The 22,530-nt window shown below is 45.2% G+C and overlaps 1 protein-coding gene across 3 annotated transcripts in view; it reads right to left on the bottom strand.

Moving 5' to 3' along the window:
• The window catches only part of uroc1 (urocanate hydratase 1), a 74,891-nt gene that overhangs the window by 20,609 nt on the left and 31,752 nt on the right, over positions 1-22,530 (bottom strand). For all 3 annotated transcript variants that reach the window (XM_069936498.1, XM_069936500.1, XM_069936499.1), the window contains 8 exons: positions 21,396-21,462; positions 20,441-20,584; positions 17,961-18,049; positions 17,051-17,113; positions 14,926-15,105; positions 14,225-14,322; positions 13,497-13,569; positions 11,719-11,837 (listed from right to left, as the gene is read on the bottom strand). In XM_069936498.1, coding sequence (XP_069792599.1) covers positions 11,719-11,837; positions 13,497-13,569; positions 14,225-14,322; positions 14,926-15,105; positions 17,051-17,113; positions 17,961-18,049; positions 20,441-20,584; positions 21,396-21,462 — 833 coding nt within the window. The remainder of the gene's footprint in view (positions 1-11,718; positions 11,838-13,496; positions 13,570-14,224; positions 14,323-14,925; positions 15,106-17,050; positions 17,114-17,960; positions 18,050-20,440; positions 20,585-21,395; positions 21,463-22,530) is intronic.

A 22,530-nucleotide genomic window follows, 5' to 3' on the forward strand; every position in this document is an offset into this window, starting at 1 on the left:
AACAGAAAATAAAATAAAAGGGATAAAAATAAAGGAGAAGGAGCATAAAATCAGTTTATTTGCAGATTACATCATAGTATACTTAACAGAACTAGAAATATCAATAAAAGAATTACATAAGAAATTTAAGAAATATGGAGAGATATCAGGGTACAAGACCAATGCAAATAAAAGTGAAGTGATGCCCATGAGTAATGCGGATTATACAGAATTTAAAAAAGAATCATCATTAAAATGGCAAACACAAGTAATCCGATACCTAGGTATTAGGTTAGATAATAATTTAAGCCACTTGTACAAATTAAATTAGCAGCCACTAATAAAGAAATTGCAGGAAGACTTAGAACATTGGAAAGAATTACTGCTAACGTTGATAGGGAGGGTAAATTGCATTAAAATGAATGTCTTCCCAAGGATACAATACTTATTTCAATCATTACCAATTCCCTTAACAGAGAAATTCTTCAATGAACTAAAGAAAATAATAAGGAAATTCTTGTGGAAAGGGGGAAAACCGAGGATAGCATTAGATAAATTAACAGAGAGGTACAACTAAGGTGGTTTGCAGTTACCAAACTTTAAAAATTATTATAGAGCAGCACAATTAAGGTATTTATCAAATTTTTATCAGACAAGGGAAAAACCAGATTGGACTAAGATAGAACTAGATAAAATAGGGGAGAATGTACCAGAACATATACTTTATAAGTGGGATGAAAAGCTGGTATGATATAAAAGCTCACCAGTATTGCATCATTTACTCAATATATGGAAGAAGATTCACGTAGAAAGGAAAAAAACAAATTACCAAATACCAAAATTATTATTGACGCAAAATCAACTAATCTCTTTCACAATAGATAACTTTTCCTTTAGAGAATGGGAGAGAAAAGGAATTAAAAGAATACAAAATTGTTTTTTGGGAAATAATTTATTAACATTTGAACAAATGAAGTACAAATATGGAATAACTCATGGTACAATGTTTGCATACCCTCAACTGAAAGCTTACTTAAAGGATAAATTGGGAAACAGACTGAGATTACCAGAAGGAAGCAGCTTTGAATATGTGATTACAGACACAATGATAATTAAAAGATTTATAACAGACATGTTCATCAAGCTGCAAGAGAAGGAAAATGATGAACTAAGCTATAAACCCAAACAAAAGTGGGAAAAAGATTTAAACATAAAGATAAAAAATGAAACATGGGAAAAGTTATGTTCTGGAACTATGAAGAATATAATAAACACAAGCTTACGCATGATACAGTATTATTGGTTACACAGGTTATATATCACACCCCAAAAGTTAAAAAAATGGGATCCAACATTATCAGATAGATATTTTCGCTGTAAGAAAGAAATGGGAACAACAATTCATGCAATTTGGGCATGTGAGAAAGTGGAAAAGTTTTGGGAAGATCTAAATCAGGTATTAAATAAAATCACAAAAAGCAACATTCCAAAAAATCCAGAGATCTTTCTTCTAAGTAATGTAAGAAGTAAGGAATTAGGCCTCAAAGTGGATGAAGCGCAAAAAAGATTTATTATGACAGCCTTAGCTGTAGCAAAAAAATGTATAATGTCAACTTGGAAATTGGAAGAGAGCCTGAGAATACAGCAATGGTACATGGCAATGAATAAATGTATTCCATTGGAAAAAATAACATATAATTTAAAAAATAAAGTCACATTATTTGAACAAATTTGGGAACCATACATGGAACATAACAGAGGGGGCTTGTCTCGGAACTCCACCCCCTAAAATGATAAGAAGACAAAATGACTTGATCCAGTGTGTAAAAGTAGATGACACATTTTTCTTGTTTATTTTCCATTGTGTGATGACATTGTTTAATGGGTTTATTGTATTGTATATGTTGAATGTTGAGTGGGTTTGGGGGGGGTGGGAAGGGAGGAGGGAAGGTTGGGGGGAAAAAGGGGGAGAAAATGCCACTGTATATATTTAAGAGGGAAATGTTTGTATGTATTTTGTTTGATATGGTTCACAGTGTGAAAAATAAAATATTATTTTTTAAAACGTGGTATGTGTATGGAAAGAAATAGGTTGAGAACTACTGCTCTTACCCTTCCCTTGTGAAGTTATGATTAAACATAAATATTCCAGTAATGTATGAAAGAAAGTACAACCAAACCGTAAAATGAGATCCAATAATCTTATAAATTCTGAAAATAATCAAGGAAAGGGCCCCATAAATTTAAAAAGTTAGATTTCAATACATCAGTAGAGCATCTAATATTTTCCACAGAGTCCAACATGCCATCATATCAGATAACCATTGAGTGTTTGTAAGAGGGACTGCATCCTTCCATAAGTACAGCTCTTCTAGCATTAAGGAGAGCAAAGCCAACTACATGGGATTGTAGCCCAGACAAATTTGAATCAGCTGATTGACTTACTCCGAATAGGGCAAGAAAAGGATTATGGGCCAAATTAACATTAAGAACTAAAGACAAGGTACAGAAGATACTTTCCCATTAATTGGAAAGCGAGAAACATGACCAAACATATGAAATAATTACCTTCTTCAGTCTTACATCTATCACACTTTGATGAGAAATTAGAATAAAATTTAGCCAATTGAACTTTGGCGAAGAAAGCTCGATGTACTACTTTAAATTGTAATAATGAATGTCGGGCACATAAAGAAGATGAATTAATCAATTTCAAGATAGAATCTCACGCAGCATCAGAAAATTCTTGTTGAAAATCTTGTTCCCATCGTTTCTTAGTCTTGTCGAGGGAATCACCACTAGACATCAATCATAGCTCATCAAGAACTGATCAACTTTTTGGTATTTGGTTTAAGATTATAAATCTCTATATTCTTTCATTTAAAATCTTGAGGGAGTCTTAATACCAAGGAATTTTAAAAGGTCCTAATCTGTAAATATCTAAAAAAATGTTTAATTATTTTAAATTTAGAAGATAACTGTTCAAAAGAGGCCAAATTTTGGTCAATAAAAAGATTTTGGATACCAAACTCTGACCATTGACAAAAAACAAAATCTTGTACCAAAGGTATAAAGAATTAGCTAAAAGAGGACTAATTAATAAAAAATCTATGGCATCCTCTGACCTAATCTGACAAACTAGTCCTCAATGAGGGGTCAGCAGTGGAGAGGGTAAAGCACTTCAAATTCCTGGGTGTCAATATCTCTGAAGATCTATCCCGGGGCCTCCTTTTGAATGCAATAATGAAGAAGGCTCACCAGCAGCTGTATTTTATCAGGAGATTGTGGAGATTCAGTACGTCACCAAAGACTCTTGCAAATTTCTACAGGTGTACCATGGAGAGCATTCTGACTGGTTATATTACTGTCTGGTATGGAAATGACGAATAGGAAAAAAAACCTACTACAAAGGATTGTCAACATGGCCATCATGGGCATTAGTCTTCACTCTATTAAGGAAATCTGCAAGAGGTGGTGTCTCAAGAGACCAGCCTCTATCCTCAAGGACCCTCACCACCCAGGGCCACATCCTCTTCACTCTGCCACCATCAGGAAGGAGGTACTGGATCCTGAAGATGAATACCCAACAGTACAAGGACAGCTTCTTCCCCTCCTCCATCAAATTTCTGAATGGACCATGAACCACAGACTCTACCTCACATTTTCTCTCCTTTTACATGAATTATTTATTTTTAAATAGTGTATTTAGGAAAATGTAATTTATAGCGATTTTTCCATCTGTAATGCACAATACTGCTGCCACAAAACAATAAGTTTTCTGACGCATGGTCACGACAGGGAACCTGACTCTGATAATCTTGCAGCCAGAATAATATCACCCTCATCGCTTCATATTTCACTGGTCTTTCATATGCCTCGAGTTTCTGGCCCTTCAGGAGAACCAATGAACAAGGGTGTCTGACCATTACTTGTCTGTTTCACTTGGCTGAGTACAGGGGATGGGAACACAGGCCAGAAGCAAATGCTGGAATGTGACCAGAGGTTGGAGCCAACTGTGACCTCTGAACAGGTGCAAGTGTCCTAACTCGCCAGCAAAGATCCCGACATTCCCTTCCAGCTGCACTGAATTTGCAGATGGACACTTTAATTCACCTCTCAAATGCTGAGCTGAAGTTGGCTTTCCCACTGTGCCTGGGAGATCTTCCTCAGAATATCCAGGACCTGAATCTGGCCACGCAAGTTTGGTATGACATCGGAAACCCTGGCAATTTTCTGCAGAAGTATGGTGGAAAGTATGCTGACCGACTGCATCACAGTCTGGGATGGGGACACCAATACCCCAGAGCACAAAGCCCTGCAAAATGTAGTGGACACAGCCCAGATGATCACAGGCAAAACCTTCCTCACCATCGAGAACATCTACGGAGAATGCTGCCGTCGAAGAGCAGCAGCAATCATCAAGGATTTACATTACCAAGCACACGCTCTGTTCTCACTGCTGTCATCAGGGAAGAGGTGTTGGTGCCACAACACTCACACCCCCAGTTCAAGAACAGCTGCTCCCCCTCCACCATCAGGCTCCTCAACAACAAACTCAATCAGGGACTCATTTAAGGACTCTTGCTTTTCTTTTCTCTCTGCATTGCAGTCAGTTTAAATTTTTTAATTTAGACATACAGCCCTGTAACAGGCCATTTCAGGCGACGAGTCCATGCTGCTCAGTTTACACCCCATTAATTTACACCCCCGGTACGTTTTGAATGGTGGGAGGAAACTGGAGCCCCCCCAGGGAAAACCCACACAGACACAGAGAGAACATACAAACTCCTTTCAGAGAGTGCAGGATTCAAACCCCATCCGGTCCAATCGCTGGTGCTGTAAAGGTGTTGCGCTAACCACTATGCCAGCAGTGCTGCCCTAAATGTCTGTTCATATTTCTTTGAGGGTTTACATGCGTACATTGAGTACTGTTTTTTTTTGCACTACCAATAAGTAGTAATTCTGCATTGCCCGCAGGAAAAAGAATCTCAGGGTTGTATGTGATGTCATGTATGTTCTCTGACACTAAATATGAAATGTGAATCGGGTGATCAAGAGGGCACATGAGATGTTTGGCTTCACTGGGTGGGGTACTGAGTAAGGAGGTCATGTTACAACTATACAAAACATTGGTTGGTCTGCTCTTGGAAACTGCAATGACACACTTGGCAATTTCCAACCGGACACAATCAGTATCAACTCCCCCCACCCCTTCCTTCATCTCTCTCCTCCTTCTCTTTCCCTCCCCTCACCTTCCTTCCTCATGCGCCCCAGCCTTTCATCTCCCTCCTCAATCAGAGCGCACCTTTCGACGTCCCTTTCCTCTATCACCTCCACCCGTACTCAGCTTTCACCTCCAAGCTTGGACTGGAAGTCTGCCTGGTCCTTCATGCTCCTGATGAAGTGTTTCGGACTGATATGTTGACCTTCTATTTATCACCTCCACAGATGCTGCCTGATCCACTGACCTCAACCTGCATTTTGTGTGTTGCCCCTGGTTCCAGGTCCTCTCAAGGAGGAATAGAGAAATCAAAGTAGCCAAATTTATGGTTAAATCAATGCAGGAAATGCAACTTTTGGATATATGGAGGACATCCCTCCAAGATTGAACTCCATGCTACTTAAAAGACAGGATTTTAGAGAATTTATTGAGCGCCAAATTAAAATGTACTTTGAAATAAATACGGAATCAGTGAAAGAAAAATTTATATTATGGGATGCAATGAAAGTCTTCATCAGAGGGCAGATAATAAGTTACATAACTAAGATGAAATAGGACTACAATCGGGAAATAGAACAGCTGGAAAGGGAAATAGTAAGTACAGAAAAAGAACTAGCAACAAAGGAAGATGCAACAAAAAGAGAATTGGTGGACAAAAAAATAAAATACGAAACACTACAAGCGTATAAGGTGGAGAAGAACATAATGAAAATAAAGCAGAAGTATTATGAGCTAGGAGAAAAAAACAAACAAAATACTAGCTCAGCAGCTTAAAACAGAACAAGCTAAAACAACGGTATTGGCATCAAGGAAAAAGGACAAACAAATTACATATAACCCAACAGGACATTGAGAGAAGTGAAGGAGGAAATAGCAGAGGCTCTGGCGGTAATTTTTCAAATGTCATTAGATATGGGGATAGTGCCGGAGGATTGGCGCATTGCGCATGTGGTTCCGTTATTTAAAAAGGGTTCAAGGAGGAAGCCTGGCAACTATCAGCCTGCAAGTTTGACGTCTGTGGTAGGTAAATTAATGGAGAAAATTCTTAGAGATAGTACTTATAAACATCTGGATAGACAGGGTCTGATCAGGAGCACTCAACATGGATTTGTGGGAGGAAGGTCATGTTTGACCAATCTGATTGAATTTTTTGAAGAGGTGACTAGGAATGTGGATGAGGGTAGCGCAGTGGATGTTGTCTATATGGACTTCAGTAAGGCCTTCGATAAGGTACCACATGGAAGGTTAGTTAGGAAGGTGCAGTCTTTAGGTATAAATTTTAAGATAGTCAAATGGATTGAACATTGGCTGAAAGGGAGAGGCCAGAGAGTGGTAGTGGATAATTGTCTGTCAGGTTGGAGGCCGGTGACCAGTGGTGTGCCTCAAGGATCTGTATTGGGCCCATTGTTGTTCGTTATATACATTAATGATCTAGATGATGGGGTGGTGAATTGGATTAGTAAATATGCAGACGATACTAAGATAGGTGGAATAGTGGATAATGAAGAAGGTTTTCAAGGATTGCAGAGGGATTTGGGCTGCTTAGAAAAGTGGGCTGAAAAATGGCAGATGGAATTTAATGCTGATAAGTGTGAGGTGCTTCATTTTGGTAAGAAGAATCAGAATAGGACATATGTGGTAAATGGGAGAGCATTGAGGAATACAGAAGAGCAGAAAGATTTAGGAGTAACGGTACATCGTTCCATGAAGGTAGAAACTCACGTGAATAAGGTGGTGAAGAAGGCTTTTAGTATGCTGGCCTTTATCAATCATTGCATGGAATATAGGAGTTGGGAGGTGATGTTGAGATTGTATAAGACGTTGGTGCGGCCTAATTTGGAGTTCTGTGTGCAGTTCTGGTCGCCTAATTATAGGAAGGATATAAACAGAGTGGAGAGAGTGCAGAGAAGGTTTACCAGAATGTTGCCTGGGTTTAAGCATCTGGAGTATGGGGAGAGATTGGACAGATTGGGTCTTTATTCTTTGGAGTGTAGAAGGTTGAGAGGGGATTTGATAGAAGTATTTAAGATTATGAAAGGGATAGACAGAATGGATGTGGATAGACTATTTCCGTTAAGAGGAGGAAAGTTTAAAACAAGAGGACATGAGTTAAGAATTAAGGGGCAGAGGTTTAGAGGTAACATGAGGGGGAACTTCTTTACTCAGAGAGTGGTAGCTGTGTGGAATGATCTTCCGGGAGAAATAGTGGCGGCGGAGTCAATTGTATTATTTAAGAAAAGGTTGGACAGGTATATGGATGAGAAGAAGATGGAGGGTTATGGGCATTGTGCAGGGAGGTGGGACTAGAAAGGGGTGTTTGGTTCGGTGCGGACTAGAAGGGCCTAATGGCCTGTTTCCGTGCTGTAATTGTTATGTTATGTTATGTTATAACAGAGATCAATGAAAACTTTAAGGAATTCTATGAGCAATTATATCAAACTGAGAACGAAGGGAAAGAAGACAAAATAGATAAGTTTCTAGCTAAAATTGAACTACTGAAATTGCAAGAGGAGCAAAACAAATTGATAAAACCATTTGAAATGGAGGAAATACAAGATATATTAAAAAACTACCGAACAATAAAATGCCTGGGGAGGACGGACTCTCAATAGAATTCTATAAAACATTTAAAGACTTATTAATTCCTCCTCCTGGAAGTAATGAACCAGATTGAAGAAACACAAAACTTGCCAGATTTATATAAAACAGCAATAATTACAGTATTACCAAAGACTGGGAAAGATCCACTAACACCAGCATTGTATAGACCAATATCTCTACTTAATTCAGATTATAAGATAATAGCAAAATTATTCGCAAACAGATTGGCCAACTGTGTACCAAAAATAGTAAAACAAGATCAAACTGGATTTATTAAGAAAAGACGAACAATGGACAATGTCTGTAAGTTCATTAACTTAATCCATGCAGTAAAAGGAAATAAGACGCCAACAGTGGCTGTTGGTTTAGACCCAGAGAAAGCCTTTGACAGGGTAGAATGGAATTATTTATTCAAAGTATTACAGAGGTTCAACCTACCAGAGAAATATATTAATTGGATTAAAGCATTATATAAGGGTCCATTGGCGAAGGTGACAGTAAATGGATATATATCAAACCAATTTAAATTAAGCAGCTCAATTAGGCAGGAATGTCCACGATCTCCCTCACTGTTGCTTTAGCAATAGAACTATTGGCAGAACTGATAAGAACAGAAAATAAAATAAAAGGGATAAAAATAAAAGAGAAGGAATATAAAATCAGTCTATTTGCAGATGACATCATAGTATACTTAACAGAACCAGAATTATCAATAAAAGAATTACATAAGAAATTGAAGGAATATGGAGAAATATCGGGGTACAAGATCAACGCAAACAAAAGTGAAGCAATGCCAATGAATAATGCGGATTACACAAAGTTTAAAAAAGAATCACCATTTAAATGGCATACACAAGCAATCCGATATATAGGTATTAGACTGGATAATAATCTAGGCCATCTATACAAATTAAATTATCAGCCATTAATAAAGAAATTACAAGATGACTTAGAACATTGGAAAGATTTATCACTAACACTGATAGGAAGGGTAAATTGCATTAAAATGAATATCTTCCCAAGGATACAATACCTATTTCAATTGTTACCAATTCCCTTATCAGAGAAATTCTTCAATGAACTAAAGAAAATAATAAGGAAATTCTTGTGGAAAGGGTGGAAACCGAGGATAGTGCTAGATCAGGGGTGTCAAACTCAAATTCACGGAGGGCCAAAATATAAAACTTGGACTAAGTTGAGGGCCGAACTAAATATTTATTGAAAATTTTCAACAACATCTGCATGTTTTCTCTTCTTTCAACATATGTAATGTTAAACTTTAGGATATAACTTTAGGAGGATAATGTTACAGGTCCAGGAGTAGGTAGCTCAAGTTCACCCTTTGCTTGACCTGAGAGAAACATATTTGGTCCCTGTGGAGATGTAGTCAGCATTCACAGGCTGTGTCCATTTTGGCCTGCATCAGGACTCAGCATTTCCTGCTCACTCCTCAGGCTCTAGGCCTCTATTCACCCTCGACCCACCATCCCTCGACCAGTCCTTTACCCAACCTCCACTCGCTCTGCCTCTACCCACCCCATCCTATACATGTCCCTCTACTGCCTCTCCCCTCAACCTGTTTCTCCCTCTACCCGTCTCTCACCCTCTAATCACCCTTCCCCTACTCACCCTGCCCCTCCCCTACTCACCCTGCCCCTCCCCTTTTACCTCTTCTCTATCCACCCCTCCTTCTACTCATCCCTCCCTCTAACTGCCCCTTGCACCACCATAGTTTCCCCTGCCCATTACTCCTCACCTACACCCTCTGCCCACCCCTGCTTACCCACCCACTCAGGCCCAGCGCGCTGCAGATCAGACTTTGCGGACAGCCACCATCTCTCTCTTCACGTGCAGGGCCAAACCAGCCGTCCCTGGGGTCCGCGCGGGTGCAAGCACTGAAGGCCGTGGCGACCGGGAGAAGTGCGCTCGCGCTGTGGAAGGGCCGTGCAGTGCCAGTCATGCGGGGCTCGTGCAGCCCGGGGGCCGTGCGCAGCCTGCCATGCCTGTCGCGCCGACAGGAAATCACAGGCGCTCGCCCATCCGCCGCACCGCTCAACAGGTGGGAGAAGTGACTGGTTGTGCGGGGAGCCTTCCAACTGGCTTGCCGGCTGATGACATCGACAGACTTCTCGTGTTACAATTTCTCGTGTTACAATGGGGAAAGATGTGCAATGAAGGGGGAGGATGGTGGGGGTGACGTTACCAAAAAACAGCATCGGCTCTCGCTGCAGGGCGGGCCACCTCTAATACATTTTTGAAATGATCTTGCGGGCCAAATATAATTATATCACGGGCCAAATTTGGCCCGCGGGCCAGGGTTTGACATGTGTGTGCTAGATAAATTAACAGAATGGTACAAACAAGGTGATTTGAAGTTACCAAACTTTAAAAATTATATAGAGCAGCACAATTAAGATACCTATCAGATTTTTATCAAACAAGGGAAAAACCAGATTGGACCAGGATAGAGCTATATAAAATAGGGGAGAAGGCACCAGAACATATACTATATAAGTGGGATGAAAAACTGGTGCAACATTGAAGTTCACCAGTACTGCACCATCTGCTCAACATTTGGAAGAAAGGAAAAAACAAATTATGAACTACCAAAATTAATATTGACACAAAATCAACTAATCCCTTTCACAATAGATAATCTTTCCTTTTGAGAATGGGAGGGAAAAGGGATCAAAAGAATAGAAAATTGTTTTTTGGGAAATAATTTATTATCATTTGAACAAATGAAGTACAAATATGGAATAACTCATGGTACAATGTTTGCAGTCCACCAACTGAAAACCTACTTAAAGGACAAATTGGGAAGCAGACTGAGATTACCAGAAGGAAGCAGTTTTGAATATGTGATTACAGACACAATGATAATTAAAAGATTTATAACGAACATGTACATCAAGCTGCAAGAGAAGGAAAATGATGAAATAAGCTATAAACCCAATCAACAGTGGGAACAAGATCTAAACATAAAGATAAAAAATGAAATATGGGAAAAGTTATGCTCCAGAACTATGAGAAATATAATAAATAAGAGGTTACGCATGATACAATATAATTGGTTACACAGGCTATATATCACGCCCCAAAAGTTAAATAAATGGGATCCAACAGTATCAGATAGATGTTTTCGCTGTAAGAAGGAAATGGGAACAACAGTACATGCAATTTGGGCATGTGAGAAAGTGGAAACGTTTTGGGAAGATGTAAATCAGGTATTAAATAAAATCACAAAAAGCAACATACCAAAAAACCCAGAGATCTTTCTTCTAAGTAATATAAGAAGTAAAGAATTAGGCCTCAAATTGGATGAAGCACAAAAAAGATTTATTATGATAGCCTTAGCTGTAGCAAAAAAATGTATAATGTCAACTTGGAAATCAGAAGAGAGCCTGAGAGTACAGCAATGGTACATGGAAATGAATAAATGTGTTCCATTGGAAAAAATAACATACAATTTAAAAAAATAAATTTGGAAACCGTACATGGAACACAACAGAGAGGGCTTGCCTCGGACTTCGACGCCCTAAAATGACAGAATGAGAAGACAACGAAATGAACTGACCCTGTGTGTAAAAGTAGATGACACAATTTTCTTGTTTATTTTCATTGTGTGATGACATTGTTTAATGTATTGTATATGTTGAACGTTTAATGGGTTTGGAGTGGGGTGGGAAGGAGGGAGGGGGGGAAAAAGGGGAGAAAATGACACTGTGTATATTCAAGAGGGAAATGTTTGTGTGTATTTTGATTAATGTGGTTCATAGTGTGAAAAATTAAAAAATTTAAAAAAAAAGGAGGAATAGAGAAATGACTCCATTTGTGATTCGCACCAGCAAGGGGTTGTATGACCAATGGGTTCTTTGGTTGCAACACCTTTGGTCCTGAGCCCACGACCCACTCACCTTCACTCATAATCTTCTCCAGGATCGAGGTCACGATGGCATCAGTCTCTGCCAGATCACTGGGGTCAGCTGAGGTGCAAACCCAGCGAAACGGGCCAAAGCCCAGGGAGAAAATATCTCTGCAAAAGGGAGACACACGACAGTTTAACAAGGGCTCTGAGGATGCAGAAAAATGGGGGCATGAGCCCACTCAATACTATCATGGCTGATCTATGATGGCCTCAATTCTTCTTGGCCAGAACCCTCAATTCCTCAATCTCTCCACTGTTGACTGACCTCCTCCAGTGATCCTGCTCTGTGTGGGGTGTGCAGGAGAATTCTCTGGATAGAGAATTCTCTAACAAACCCAGTTTGTTGTCTGAAATTACAATAGGATCCAGACGAAGTGGGGAAGTGGGCCAAGGAATGACAGATGGAAGTCAACTTGACAAGGGTGAGGTGTTGCACTTTGGGAGGGTATAGAGTGAATGGTAGGGCCCTGGGGAGCGTTGAAGCATTGAGAGACTTGGGGGTAACAGCTACTTAGTTCCAGGAAAGTGGCAATGCTGATAGATAGGATGGTGAAGAAAGCGTTTGACACATTTGCCTCCATCGATCAGAGCAAGAGTAGGGATGTTACGTGACAACCGTGCACGATGTTGGTGAGAGCAAATTGTAAGCAGTTCTGGTCACTGCAGCAAAGGGTGCAGGAAAGATTCATAGGAGTGTAACCAGAACCGAAGGACTTGGGTTATCAGGAGAGCCTGGATAGGCTGGAACTTTTCTCCCTGGAGTGCAGGTGACTGAGGGAGAACTTAAAGAGTCAATGAAGGGCAGAGATCGGGGAACACTTACAGCCTTTCCCCAGGCAACGAGCATTGGGTTAGGGTGAGAAGGGAAAATTTAAAGGGGACCTGAGGGACACCTTCTTTACATAGAGGGTGGTGGGTTTGTGAAACGAGCTGCTGGGGGAGATAATGTCATGTTTGAAAGACAAGGGATAGGAAGGGTTTAGGGCAGCCATTCTCATTGGGGTCCCTATGATTTCTCCCCCCCCCCCCCCCCCCCTGCCCACCCAGGTCCACAGCACATTTAAGTAAAAGCCTTAATTTAGGCATATATCACGGTCACGGACTCTTCCAGCCCACGAGTCCAAGCCGCCCAAATACCACAATTAACTTAGAACCCCCGTACATTTTGAAAAGTGGGAGGAAACAGAGTGCCCAGAGTAAACCCATGCAGACACAGGGAGAACATCCAAACTCCTTACAGACAGTGCCGTGTTCAAACCTGGGTTGTTGGTGCTGTAATAATGTTGCCCTAACCGTGTCACCCTTTGTTTTCTTTTCACCTCGTGTAACAAAAATATTTTTTATGGAGTTGAGAGAAGTTCGGAAGAAACCAAAACTTGACAGCTTCACAGGGAAGGGAGTCCATAACCTTTGAACAAAGTCCTAGTGGGGAGGAGGCCATAGCCCCAAAAAGGTTGGGATTGGCTGGTTTAGGGGCACATGTACTAAAAGGCAGCAGGTGGAACCCACTCACACAGGTGCCTTGGCTAGCATGGGCCACAAGGGCTGAAGAGCCTGATCCTGTGCTCTCTGACTCTGGAACGCAGGAAGACCATGATTCCTCTGTAAGCCTTCATCTGCTATTGTCATCCATCATGATAACCATCTGCCTTTAGCGTCCTTTCACCCAGAGTCACGGAGACCAGAAGCACTCAGCCTGACATTACGAATGAGGAGAAAGAGCAACACCTCTGACCAAACCCAGCATAGGCAATGCCGCACACTCACCCCATGATGTGCTGTACATAGGAGGGGTATCTGAACTCCAGCCCGCTGCCTCCTTCCTTCTCCACATCAGCACCTGGGAACCATTTGAGAGAGAACGTGTTGTGAGCTTCACCTTGGAAGGGGAGATCAGGCAAGAGATGTTCACCTCAGTGCTCCGACCCCTGGTCTGTGTGATGCTCAAACCCCAACAGGGCTTAGAGGTACCAGGTTAAACTGAGGAGGCCATTCAGCCCATCATGTACAGGCAGGTTGAGGGAGTGCCCAGCCAAACCTCACCTTCCTTTACCAGGGTCTGTAGCCTGGAGATCACAGTACAAGGCCACATCCCTGGGCTATGTGCATGAGGAGGGGCCATGGGAGGAATTGGTGGGGGTCTTGAACACACTGTCTGCTAGGGAGAGAGAGAGGGGGGAACAGAGGGTGCAGGAGAGGGGTAGGTGGAGAAAGGTGGAAGAGAGGGAAGGTGAGGGGAGGAGAGGGAAGGGGAAGGGAGATAGGGAGGGGAGGAGAAGCTGGGGGGAGATAGAGATGGGAAGGAAGAGATGGGGAGGAATAGATGGGGAGGAGGAGTAAGACGGGAAGAATGACTGGGAGAGACAGGCAGGGGAGGGCAGAGGGGTGGGGAGGACAGAGGACAGCTACACCCTCCCTCAGTGTGACACCCATGGGTGGGGTTGAATAATTCCGTGAGATGGCCCGCTCTTGTATCCAAGTGGCGATTTCCTCACCTGCTCTCTGCGCCTCAAGGAGGAAAGCGTTCCCGTAATCCCAGAAAAACATCCCCTTCCCCGACAGGCTGTTGATGGCAATCACTTGTCGTCTCAGACTGCGGGGAACGGGAGCATGCTTCAACACCAAACCCAGCACAGCCACCCCCATCCCCCCACTCTCCCCAACCCCCCCTCACCCTCACCCCACCCCCATTCCCTCCCTCACCCCACCCCCATTCCCTCACCCCACCCCCATTCCCTCCCCCACCCACATCCCCACCCAGCCCCATTTCCTCACCCCTGTCCTTGCCCCCACCCCTACCTTCACTTCCTGCTCTGCCCCCACTCCCACCTCCAACCCCAGCACCACCTACCCCCACCTGTCCTCACCCACACCCCCACCCTCCCCGCGGACACTCTCCCCATCACCCACTCTCTCCAATAATGCATTCTCCTTGTGAACTCTCTCACCTGTGAACTCTCCCCCCCAATCACCCACTCTACCTGCCGACTCTCCCCCCATCACCCACTCTCCCCATGGACTCTATCCCCGTTGGCATTCTCCCCCATCACCCAGTCTCCCTGCAGACACTCTCCTCCACATACACTGCCCCACAGTCACCCACTCTCCCCCAACACCCACTCTGCCAGTGGCCACTCAATCCCTCGGTGCCCATGCTCCAGGTTAGGGGGAAGGCCTCGTTGCTCCTTTCACTTACCTCTCCTGCACATGTCTGCGGAAGGCTGCTGGATCTGAACGCATCATCTGATTGGCTGCCTTGAAGGTTAACTGCACCGGGTAGTACCCTCCGCTGAAAGGGTTGTGGCAGGAGGTCTGATCCGAGCCTAGGTCCACCAGAAGCTCCCCAGTGTGCTCACACTCCCATGCCAACCTTTCCCTGTGGGGAGCCCAGAGTTATCACCACGGCTTCTCCTGACCTCACTCAGCCTCCAAAACATACCACTCACCTATTCCCTTGTCGTTCACTTCCCCCAACCCCTCAGGAGGTCTGATCTTGGGGACCCTCGTTGATGATCACCCCACTCTCAGAACCCGTGAATCTGCTGGAAACAGAGCCTGTGGCGCTTTTATGGCAGAGTTTGGCACTTCAGCAGATAGTCCAATATGCAGTGAGAGTTTACTGTCATATACACAAGTACAACTCACAAATGCAATGACATTCTTTTGGCTGCATCCATACAGATATGTAAACTACACTAGTAAACTACGTGTATACATTATATTACACACGAGAGGAAAAAATAAATATAGAAGGATGAGAGGGTGTCCAGATGGAAGGTTTCAGCGCAAAAAATTGTCCATCCCTTTCCCCACACATGTTGCCTGATCATTAAACCCTCTAGCAGTTTGACTTTGCTGCATCTGCAGCTCCTTGCATCTTTGATGGATACTTGATCATTATATGAACACGATGCCGGCGTGAGATTGGTGTGGAAGGGCCAGCATGATGTGTGTGCTTGTATGACACCACGACTCTGGCCTTCACCAGACCCACTCTCAGGATAAGGGCCAGTTATCGAACTGTGCCTCACTCCCAGAGGCTCTGCACCAACACTTCCTGAGGCGGTGGCCCATCACTGAGGCCTGGTGCAGGGGATGTCTGGAACCGGCACCCATTCAATCCACTTCAGGGACAGGCCCAACTACCATTGCCTAGCCTGTTCATCTCCTCTTCCCCAGTAACACAGGGATAGGCCCAAGCACCACTGTCTGGCTTGTTACCTCCATAGTAATACAGGGACAGGCCCAAGCACCACAGCCTGGCTTGTTACCTCCATAGTAATACAGAGACAGGCTCAAGCACCATGGACTGGCTTGTTACCTCCATAGTAATACACAGACAGGCCCAAGCACCATTGCCTGGCTTGTTACCTCCATAATAATACAGGGACAGGCCCAAGCACCTAGCTTGTTTTCTTGCCCTTCTCCCAATTTCACCTGTAGAACCCTCCTAGGCTCAATTGCACACTAACACTTTCTCCCCATTAACCTCTGCAAGTTGTTGACCATTAGCCTTGTCCCAGTTAAGGACTTTAACCTGTGCACCAGTATTTCTCCCATTTTAGGGTTGATAGAATTATGGTCACTGCACCTAGAATGCCCCCCACATTTCTCCCCCCCACCCCAACCCCCCACCCTCCGTGACTTGCCCTGCCTTGTTTCAGCACTGAAGGTCCAATGCTGCCCATTCTCTACATTGGGCAGATGTGGAGTCCACAGGATCTCCCATCTCCTCACACTCAACGTGGAACAGGTTATAAACAATATTTAGGCCATGACATTTAAGAGAATAGAAAGGAAAAAAAAAAAGCTGAGGTGATGGGGGGGGGGGGGGGGGAGTCTCTGATAGCCATTTACATTCTATTTGAGAAAACTTTCCATAATACACTTAATGTGACAGGAAAGATGTGGAAGGTATGGAGAGGGTGCAGAGGAGATTTACCAGGATGTTGTCTGGTCTGGATAAAGTGTCTTATAGGGCAAGGTTAGCAGAGCTGGGACTTTTCTCTCTGGAGAGAAGGATGAGAGGTGACTTGATAGAGGTTTACAAGAATCTGAGACGCATAGATAGGGTGGACAGCCAGCTCCTTTTTCCCCAGGACGGGAGTAGCAAACACCAGAGGACATCAGTACAAAGTGAAGGGAGGAAAGTTTAGGGGAGACTTCAGGGGTAAGTTTTTTTTCCCAACACAGAGTTTAGGTGTGTGGAATGCCTTGCCAGGATTGGTGGTGGAGAACATTTAAAATACTCTTACACAGGCACGTGGATGTTAATGAAAAGAATTGAAAAGCAAAGACGATAAATTTCCAGAATCACCTACCAAAGATCCACCACGTTCCCGTGGTAACCCAAGCTGAGGGCTATTTTCTTCTGTCGAGCCTCCCTGAAATTCAGTAAAGGACTGAAGATTAGTTTATCTCAGTTCAAGGGATTATCAGGCAGACTCACAGGTACGTCAGGTTTCATTGCAACACAGAGACTGGGGTTAAAACATCCAAAGCAATCCTACCCCCTCCATTTCCTTGCGGCTTTGCCTTTCCTTCTGTCTGAAGCCTCACGTGCCCTCAATAGTCTATACCCCTCCATCTTGTCTCAGGGATGGGAGAGCTCAAGTTCATCCTTCGGTCTGAGACAGAATAAGAGGTGGGGCTGAATGGGCTGGCACCACTGTGCCTAGGCCGCTGAGTTCCTCCAGCATTTCTGTGTTTTTACTACAATCACAGCCTCTGCAGACTTTCAGGTTTTACTCCTCATTCTGGCTCTAATACTTAATTTTTAAAAAAATTTGGACATATGGCATGGCCATTTCAGCCCACAAGCCTGTGCCGCCCAATGACATCCCTTAATCTACACCCCTGGTACATTTTGAATGGTGGGAGGAAACCAGAGCCCCTGGGAAAAACCCACACAGACATGGGAAGAACATACAAACTCCTTACAGACAGTGTGGGATTCGAAACCCAGTCCCGATCTCTGGCGCTGTAACGACGTTATGCTAACCACTACACCCACCATGTTGCCCCTTCTGTATCTTTTCCCTTTTTAACCTCCCCTCCCCATTATAGATTCTCCAGGAAAAGACTATTTACCTTATCAACAACCCTCATGGTTCATTGACCCCAGGGGTTGGCTGTCCATTGGATAGTGCAATGAACCATTCAGCTGTGCTCCCTGGGAGAGGGTAGGTGAGGAGGGAATGTGGGGTGGGCCAGGAGGGAGGAGGGTCACACCTGATCTGGGCAATGCACTGGTCCAGGCTGTCTGTGACCTGCATGAGCCAACCCTGCCGCTGGCGCTTCCTCAGCGCTGCCTCGTCCACCTGTAACACAGAGGTTCAGAAACTGCAGTACGCCGCAATCCTGAGCAGGACCACTAGCTTCTGGAGCGACTCAGCAGGACAGGCAGTGTCCACGGGGTGAAACGGTCGCGACCTGAACCAATGGCTGACCATCTCTCTCCATGGATGCTGCCTGGCTCTCCAGCTTCCACAGAAAGGTTGAGTTGAACTGATGGGCCACTTCTTTCGCCCAAGCAGATGGATTCACTGGGTCTCTGCAAGTCTCAGGGAAAGGGTAGAGGAGATTTGGCACAAAGACATGGTTCGTGATATGTCAGGAGGTGCCAACAACACTGATGTCAATATGAGCACGGATTGCAATGAAGCTGTTTGAACGATGCCAGAGAAAGGGATCAAGTAGGAGGTGAAACTCTATAAAAAAGGGGATCACTGTGGCAGACTGTGAGGCCATGAATCTGAATTAAAAGGCTGGTTATTTCTGGAAGGAGAGAATGTGGATGGGGAGGTACCGAGGGAGTGAGAAGTCTGGCCTGCAAATGGCATCGCCAGCATGGAGGTGGAGGAAGTAAACAGCTTGTTGGTCTGTGATGGAGTTTAGAATGTACAGGGAGTAGGCAAGGGCACACACAGGCTGCAGCCTGCTGGCAACGAAGTAAAAGGGCCCACACCAGGCTGCGGGCTGCTGGAGACTGGCCCACCAGGAATGGGAACTGGGATTCAAGAGGGTGCTGAGGGCAAGAAGTGCTCCCAGAAGGCCTTGGCCACTGAAGGCTTCCTCATTGTGTCGGGGGTTTGGATCTGGAGCTCAGGTTGCCAGTGGATTGAACAGGAGTCTGTGCAGAGGCTGTGGAGGAAAATCCACGGACACTCAGTGACTCTGGGGCCGCTCTCTTCCGCTTCTCTTTCTCTGACTGTAAGGGGCACAGGGCAATGCTAATGGTGGATCTTTATAACATAGAACACTAGAACATAGTACAGGCCCTTCAGCCCATGATGTTGTGCCAACATATAAATACCTAAACAAAGACTAAACCCTCCCTACCTCACAACCCTCTATTTTTCTTCCATTCATGTGCCTGTCAAAGAGTCTATTAAATGCTCCTAATGTTCCAGCCTCCGCCACCACCCCTGGCAATGCCTTCTAGGCATCTGCAACTCTCTGGGTTATAAACTTACCCCGGATGTCTCCCCAAAAACGTCCTCCCTTCACCTCGTACAGATGTCCTCTAGTGTTTGCTACCCCACCCTGGGAAAAAGACGCTGGCTGTCCACTTTATCTGTGCCTCTCATGATCTTGTAGACCTCCATTAAGCCACCTCTCATCCTTCTTTGCTGCAAAGAGAAAAGTCCCATCTCCACTAACCTTGCCCCATAAGACACATTCTCCAGTCCAGACAACATCCTGGTCAAATCTCCTCTGGACCCTCTCTATAGCTTCCACATCAAGTGTGTTATGAAAAGTTTTCTCAAATAGAATCTAGATGGCTAACAGAAACCTCCCTCTGCCCCCCCCACCCCCACCCCTCATCACCTCAGCTTTTTTCCCTTCTATTCTCTTAAATTTTTTGGCCTGAATATCTGGCCAGGGTGGTGGATAAAATGTGTTCCAAGTTGAGTGTGAGGAGATGGGAGATCTCGTGGACTGCACGTTGTCTGCCCAACGTAGAGAGCGGGCAGCCTCTCAGAATCTTGTAGACCTCTATTAAGCCATCTCACATCCTTCTTCGCTCCAAAGAGAAAAGTCTCAGCCCTGCTAATCTTGCCTCAAGACTTATTTTCCAATCCAGGCAACATCCTGGTAGATCTCCTCTGTCCCCTCTCCATAGCTTCCACATCCTTCCTGTCAATTCTCCAGGGCTAATTCCTGGGATTGGATGGTTATCCTGGCAGGAACAGTGAATCCACTGGTGGGACAGTCTCGAGCTCACGAACACAGGATGAGATGGGTAGGAGCTGCTCACTGAGAGGAGGGAGTCTCCCAGCTGGAGAGTGGTGAGTGGTCTCCAACCCTCATCTCCACTCACCAATCCCCTCCACATCTTCCAATCCCCCCGCCCCCAACTTCCCATCCACCTCCATCCCCTCTCCCTTCCTACCTCCTCGCCCTCTCCCAATCCCCCCACCCTCATTCCTTCCCCACCCTGCCCACCTTTTCATTCCCACCCTCCCCAACCTTCTCCCTTCCTCCACTCCCCCATGCCCCTCCCAATCCCCCACCCTATCACGCTTCCTCCCCATCCTCTCCACCCCTATCTCCCCGTCACCCCTCCCCAACTCCCACTATCCATCTCTCCATTCCTTGCCTCCCCTATACCCCAACCTCCCCTTCCCCCATACCCCCATCGCTCACCCCTTCCAACCTCCTTCCCCCCACCACTTAGTTTTGGGTTGTGAGGAGATGTGCGGACTCACCTCAGCGATGATGCCAACGCAGCCGGTGATGACGGCAGCCTTGGCCTGTGCTCCGCTCATCCCGCCCAAACCTGATGTCACAAAGACCTTGCCACGCAGGTTGTGCAAGCCCAGGTACCGGCGGCCAGCATTCAGGACCGTCAGCTGAAAGAGGGGTAGGACCAGGTCTTTAATACAAGCAACCTGACCTTGACCCTGTCCTGCTTGAGCCCAGGGTCAAAGCAGAGGGATTGATCTCTGAGGGAAGAGTCGGGCACCTTTGAGCTGAGGAACCGTGCATTTAAGATGCATGTGAGGAATGCTTCTCCTCGAGGGTTGTGAATCACAAGCAGTTGTACAGGTGGAGCCTGGAACTTCCCAAGCTGGGGACGGACCAGGGTTTTCTGGGAGGTCCAGAAGAATGGAGCTGAGGCCAGTGCAGCCTGCATAAATGACCCCACTGACTGAGAGGCCAAAGGGCCGATGGCCAACTCCGAAATCCACCATCTCTAATGCTCTCCAGAAGGTGGAGCTGACCCCTTCCCCTTCCTGGAGTTGCTGAAGCCCTGGTGAAGGTGCTGCCAACATGCTTTGTGATTTGTGAAGCGCTGGAGGACTGAGTTTGGAAGAGTGGACTGGATCACCTCACAATTACTGGGGAACTGAGCTCAGGCAGTACAGAGAAAGATTTCAGCTCAAAAGGTCCACCATTGCTTTTGTCCCGTGGATGCTGCTTGACCTGAGTTCCTCCAGCAGGTCATGTTTCACGCGAAACACAGTAAACCTCAGTTATTCAATGTTCGGATTAGCGTTCTACCGACTTTCAAAGCAGAAGAGTTATAGCGGAACCAACAGGGAACTGGTGTGGTTACAGGAAGAGGGGAGGGGACGGGAAGGTTGTCACTAGGAACCGTCGACCACTGGTCTTTGAGATGACGTACGCATGTGTTGGACTAGGGAAGGGAAGCATTTTTACCACTGTTCCGTGGACAATCCCTTGGGGACCAATATAGCAGTAGCTTCCAGCAGTCATCTGGCCATACCTAGGACACAGCAAGCAGAGTCTCCTGTTAGTTAGATCATCTCCTCCCCAACTGCACAGACAAGGACTAGGTCACTGGGATAGCAGGATGTGGACATCTGGGCTGAACGGCCTCCTGTGCTGCAGCGTGACCATTCAGTGGCAGTGCGGTGTATGGGGAAAGGTATGGACCCTCACCCCAGCGGGTTCCCCCCTCCCCCACCCCAAGTTGGGTACATGGAGGTGCAAAGGTTGGCAGTCACTCTCCCCCACCACTGCTGGTGGCACCACGCCTCCTCCCACCTGGGTCAGGGCAGCTCTGTGTGGAGTGAGTGGAGTGAGTGGAGTGAGGACCAGCCCCAGGATTGGGCAGGACCAGAGATAACCGATCCTCTCTGGCAGGCACGCCTGACGCTGCAAACCCCCATCCCCTCAACAAGCCTTTACCATGATGCAATGGACAGGATCACTATGCAGGAATAAGTTACACTGAGTGGCTGGGGCTTTGGGCAAATGAGAATGACAATAAATCGTTCATTCAAGTGTCAGAGTCAGGCTGTCACATTCATTCTCTATCTCTCAGCCCCCATATACTCTCTCTCTCCCCCCCCCCCCCACCGTCCCATACTCTCTCTCCCCCTACTTTTACTCTCCTCTGTCTCTCTCTCTCCCTCCCTCTGTCCTCATGCTCATTTTCTCCTTTCCCTCTCTGTAAGGTAAAACATCATGAGATGGGAATGTGTAGGGAGTTACCCTGTACAGGGCAGTAACAAGAAGGGGAGGTGTCCTTGTACTCCTGTTAGGTAAAACATCATGAGATGGGACCGGAGAAGGAGTCACCCAGTACTAAGGAGTAACAGAATGCATCCTTGTACTTACAAGATAAGAGAGACATTGATGGATTGAGAGGCAGGAAGCTAGCAGGGAAAGGATAGCAACAGTTTTAGTCATTGGACAAGTAATGATATGATGATGTTCTAAGCACATATCCAAGGGTATAAAAAATCACCATTTTGCTGATAACGGCAGAATGCATTCTCCGACTAACTTTGTTAGTCGCAAGTGTTACAATCCGGTAATAAAGAACAAA

Source organism: Narcine bancroftii, chromosome 5 (genome assembly GCF_036971445.1).
Source record: "Narcine bancroftii isolate sNarBan1 chromosome 5, sNarBan1.hap1, whole genome shotgun sequence".
NCBI classification, from domain to species: Eukaryota; Metazoa; Chordata; class Chondrichthyes; order Torpediniformes; family Narcinidae; genus Narcine; species Narcine bancroftii.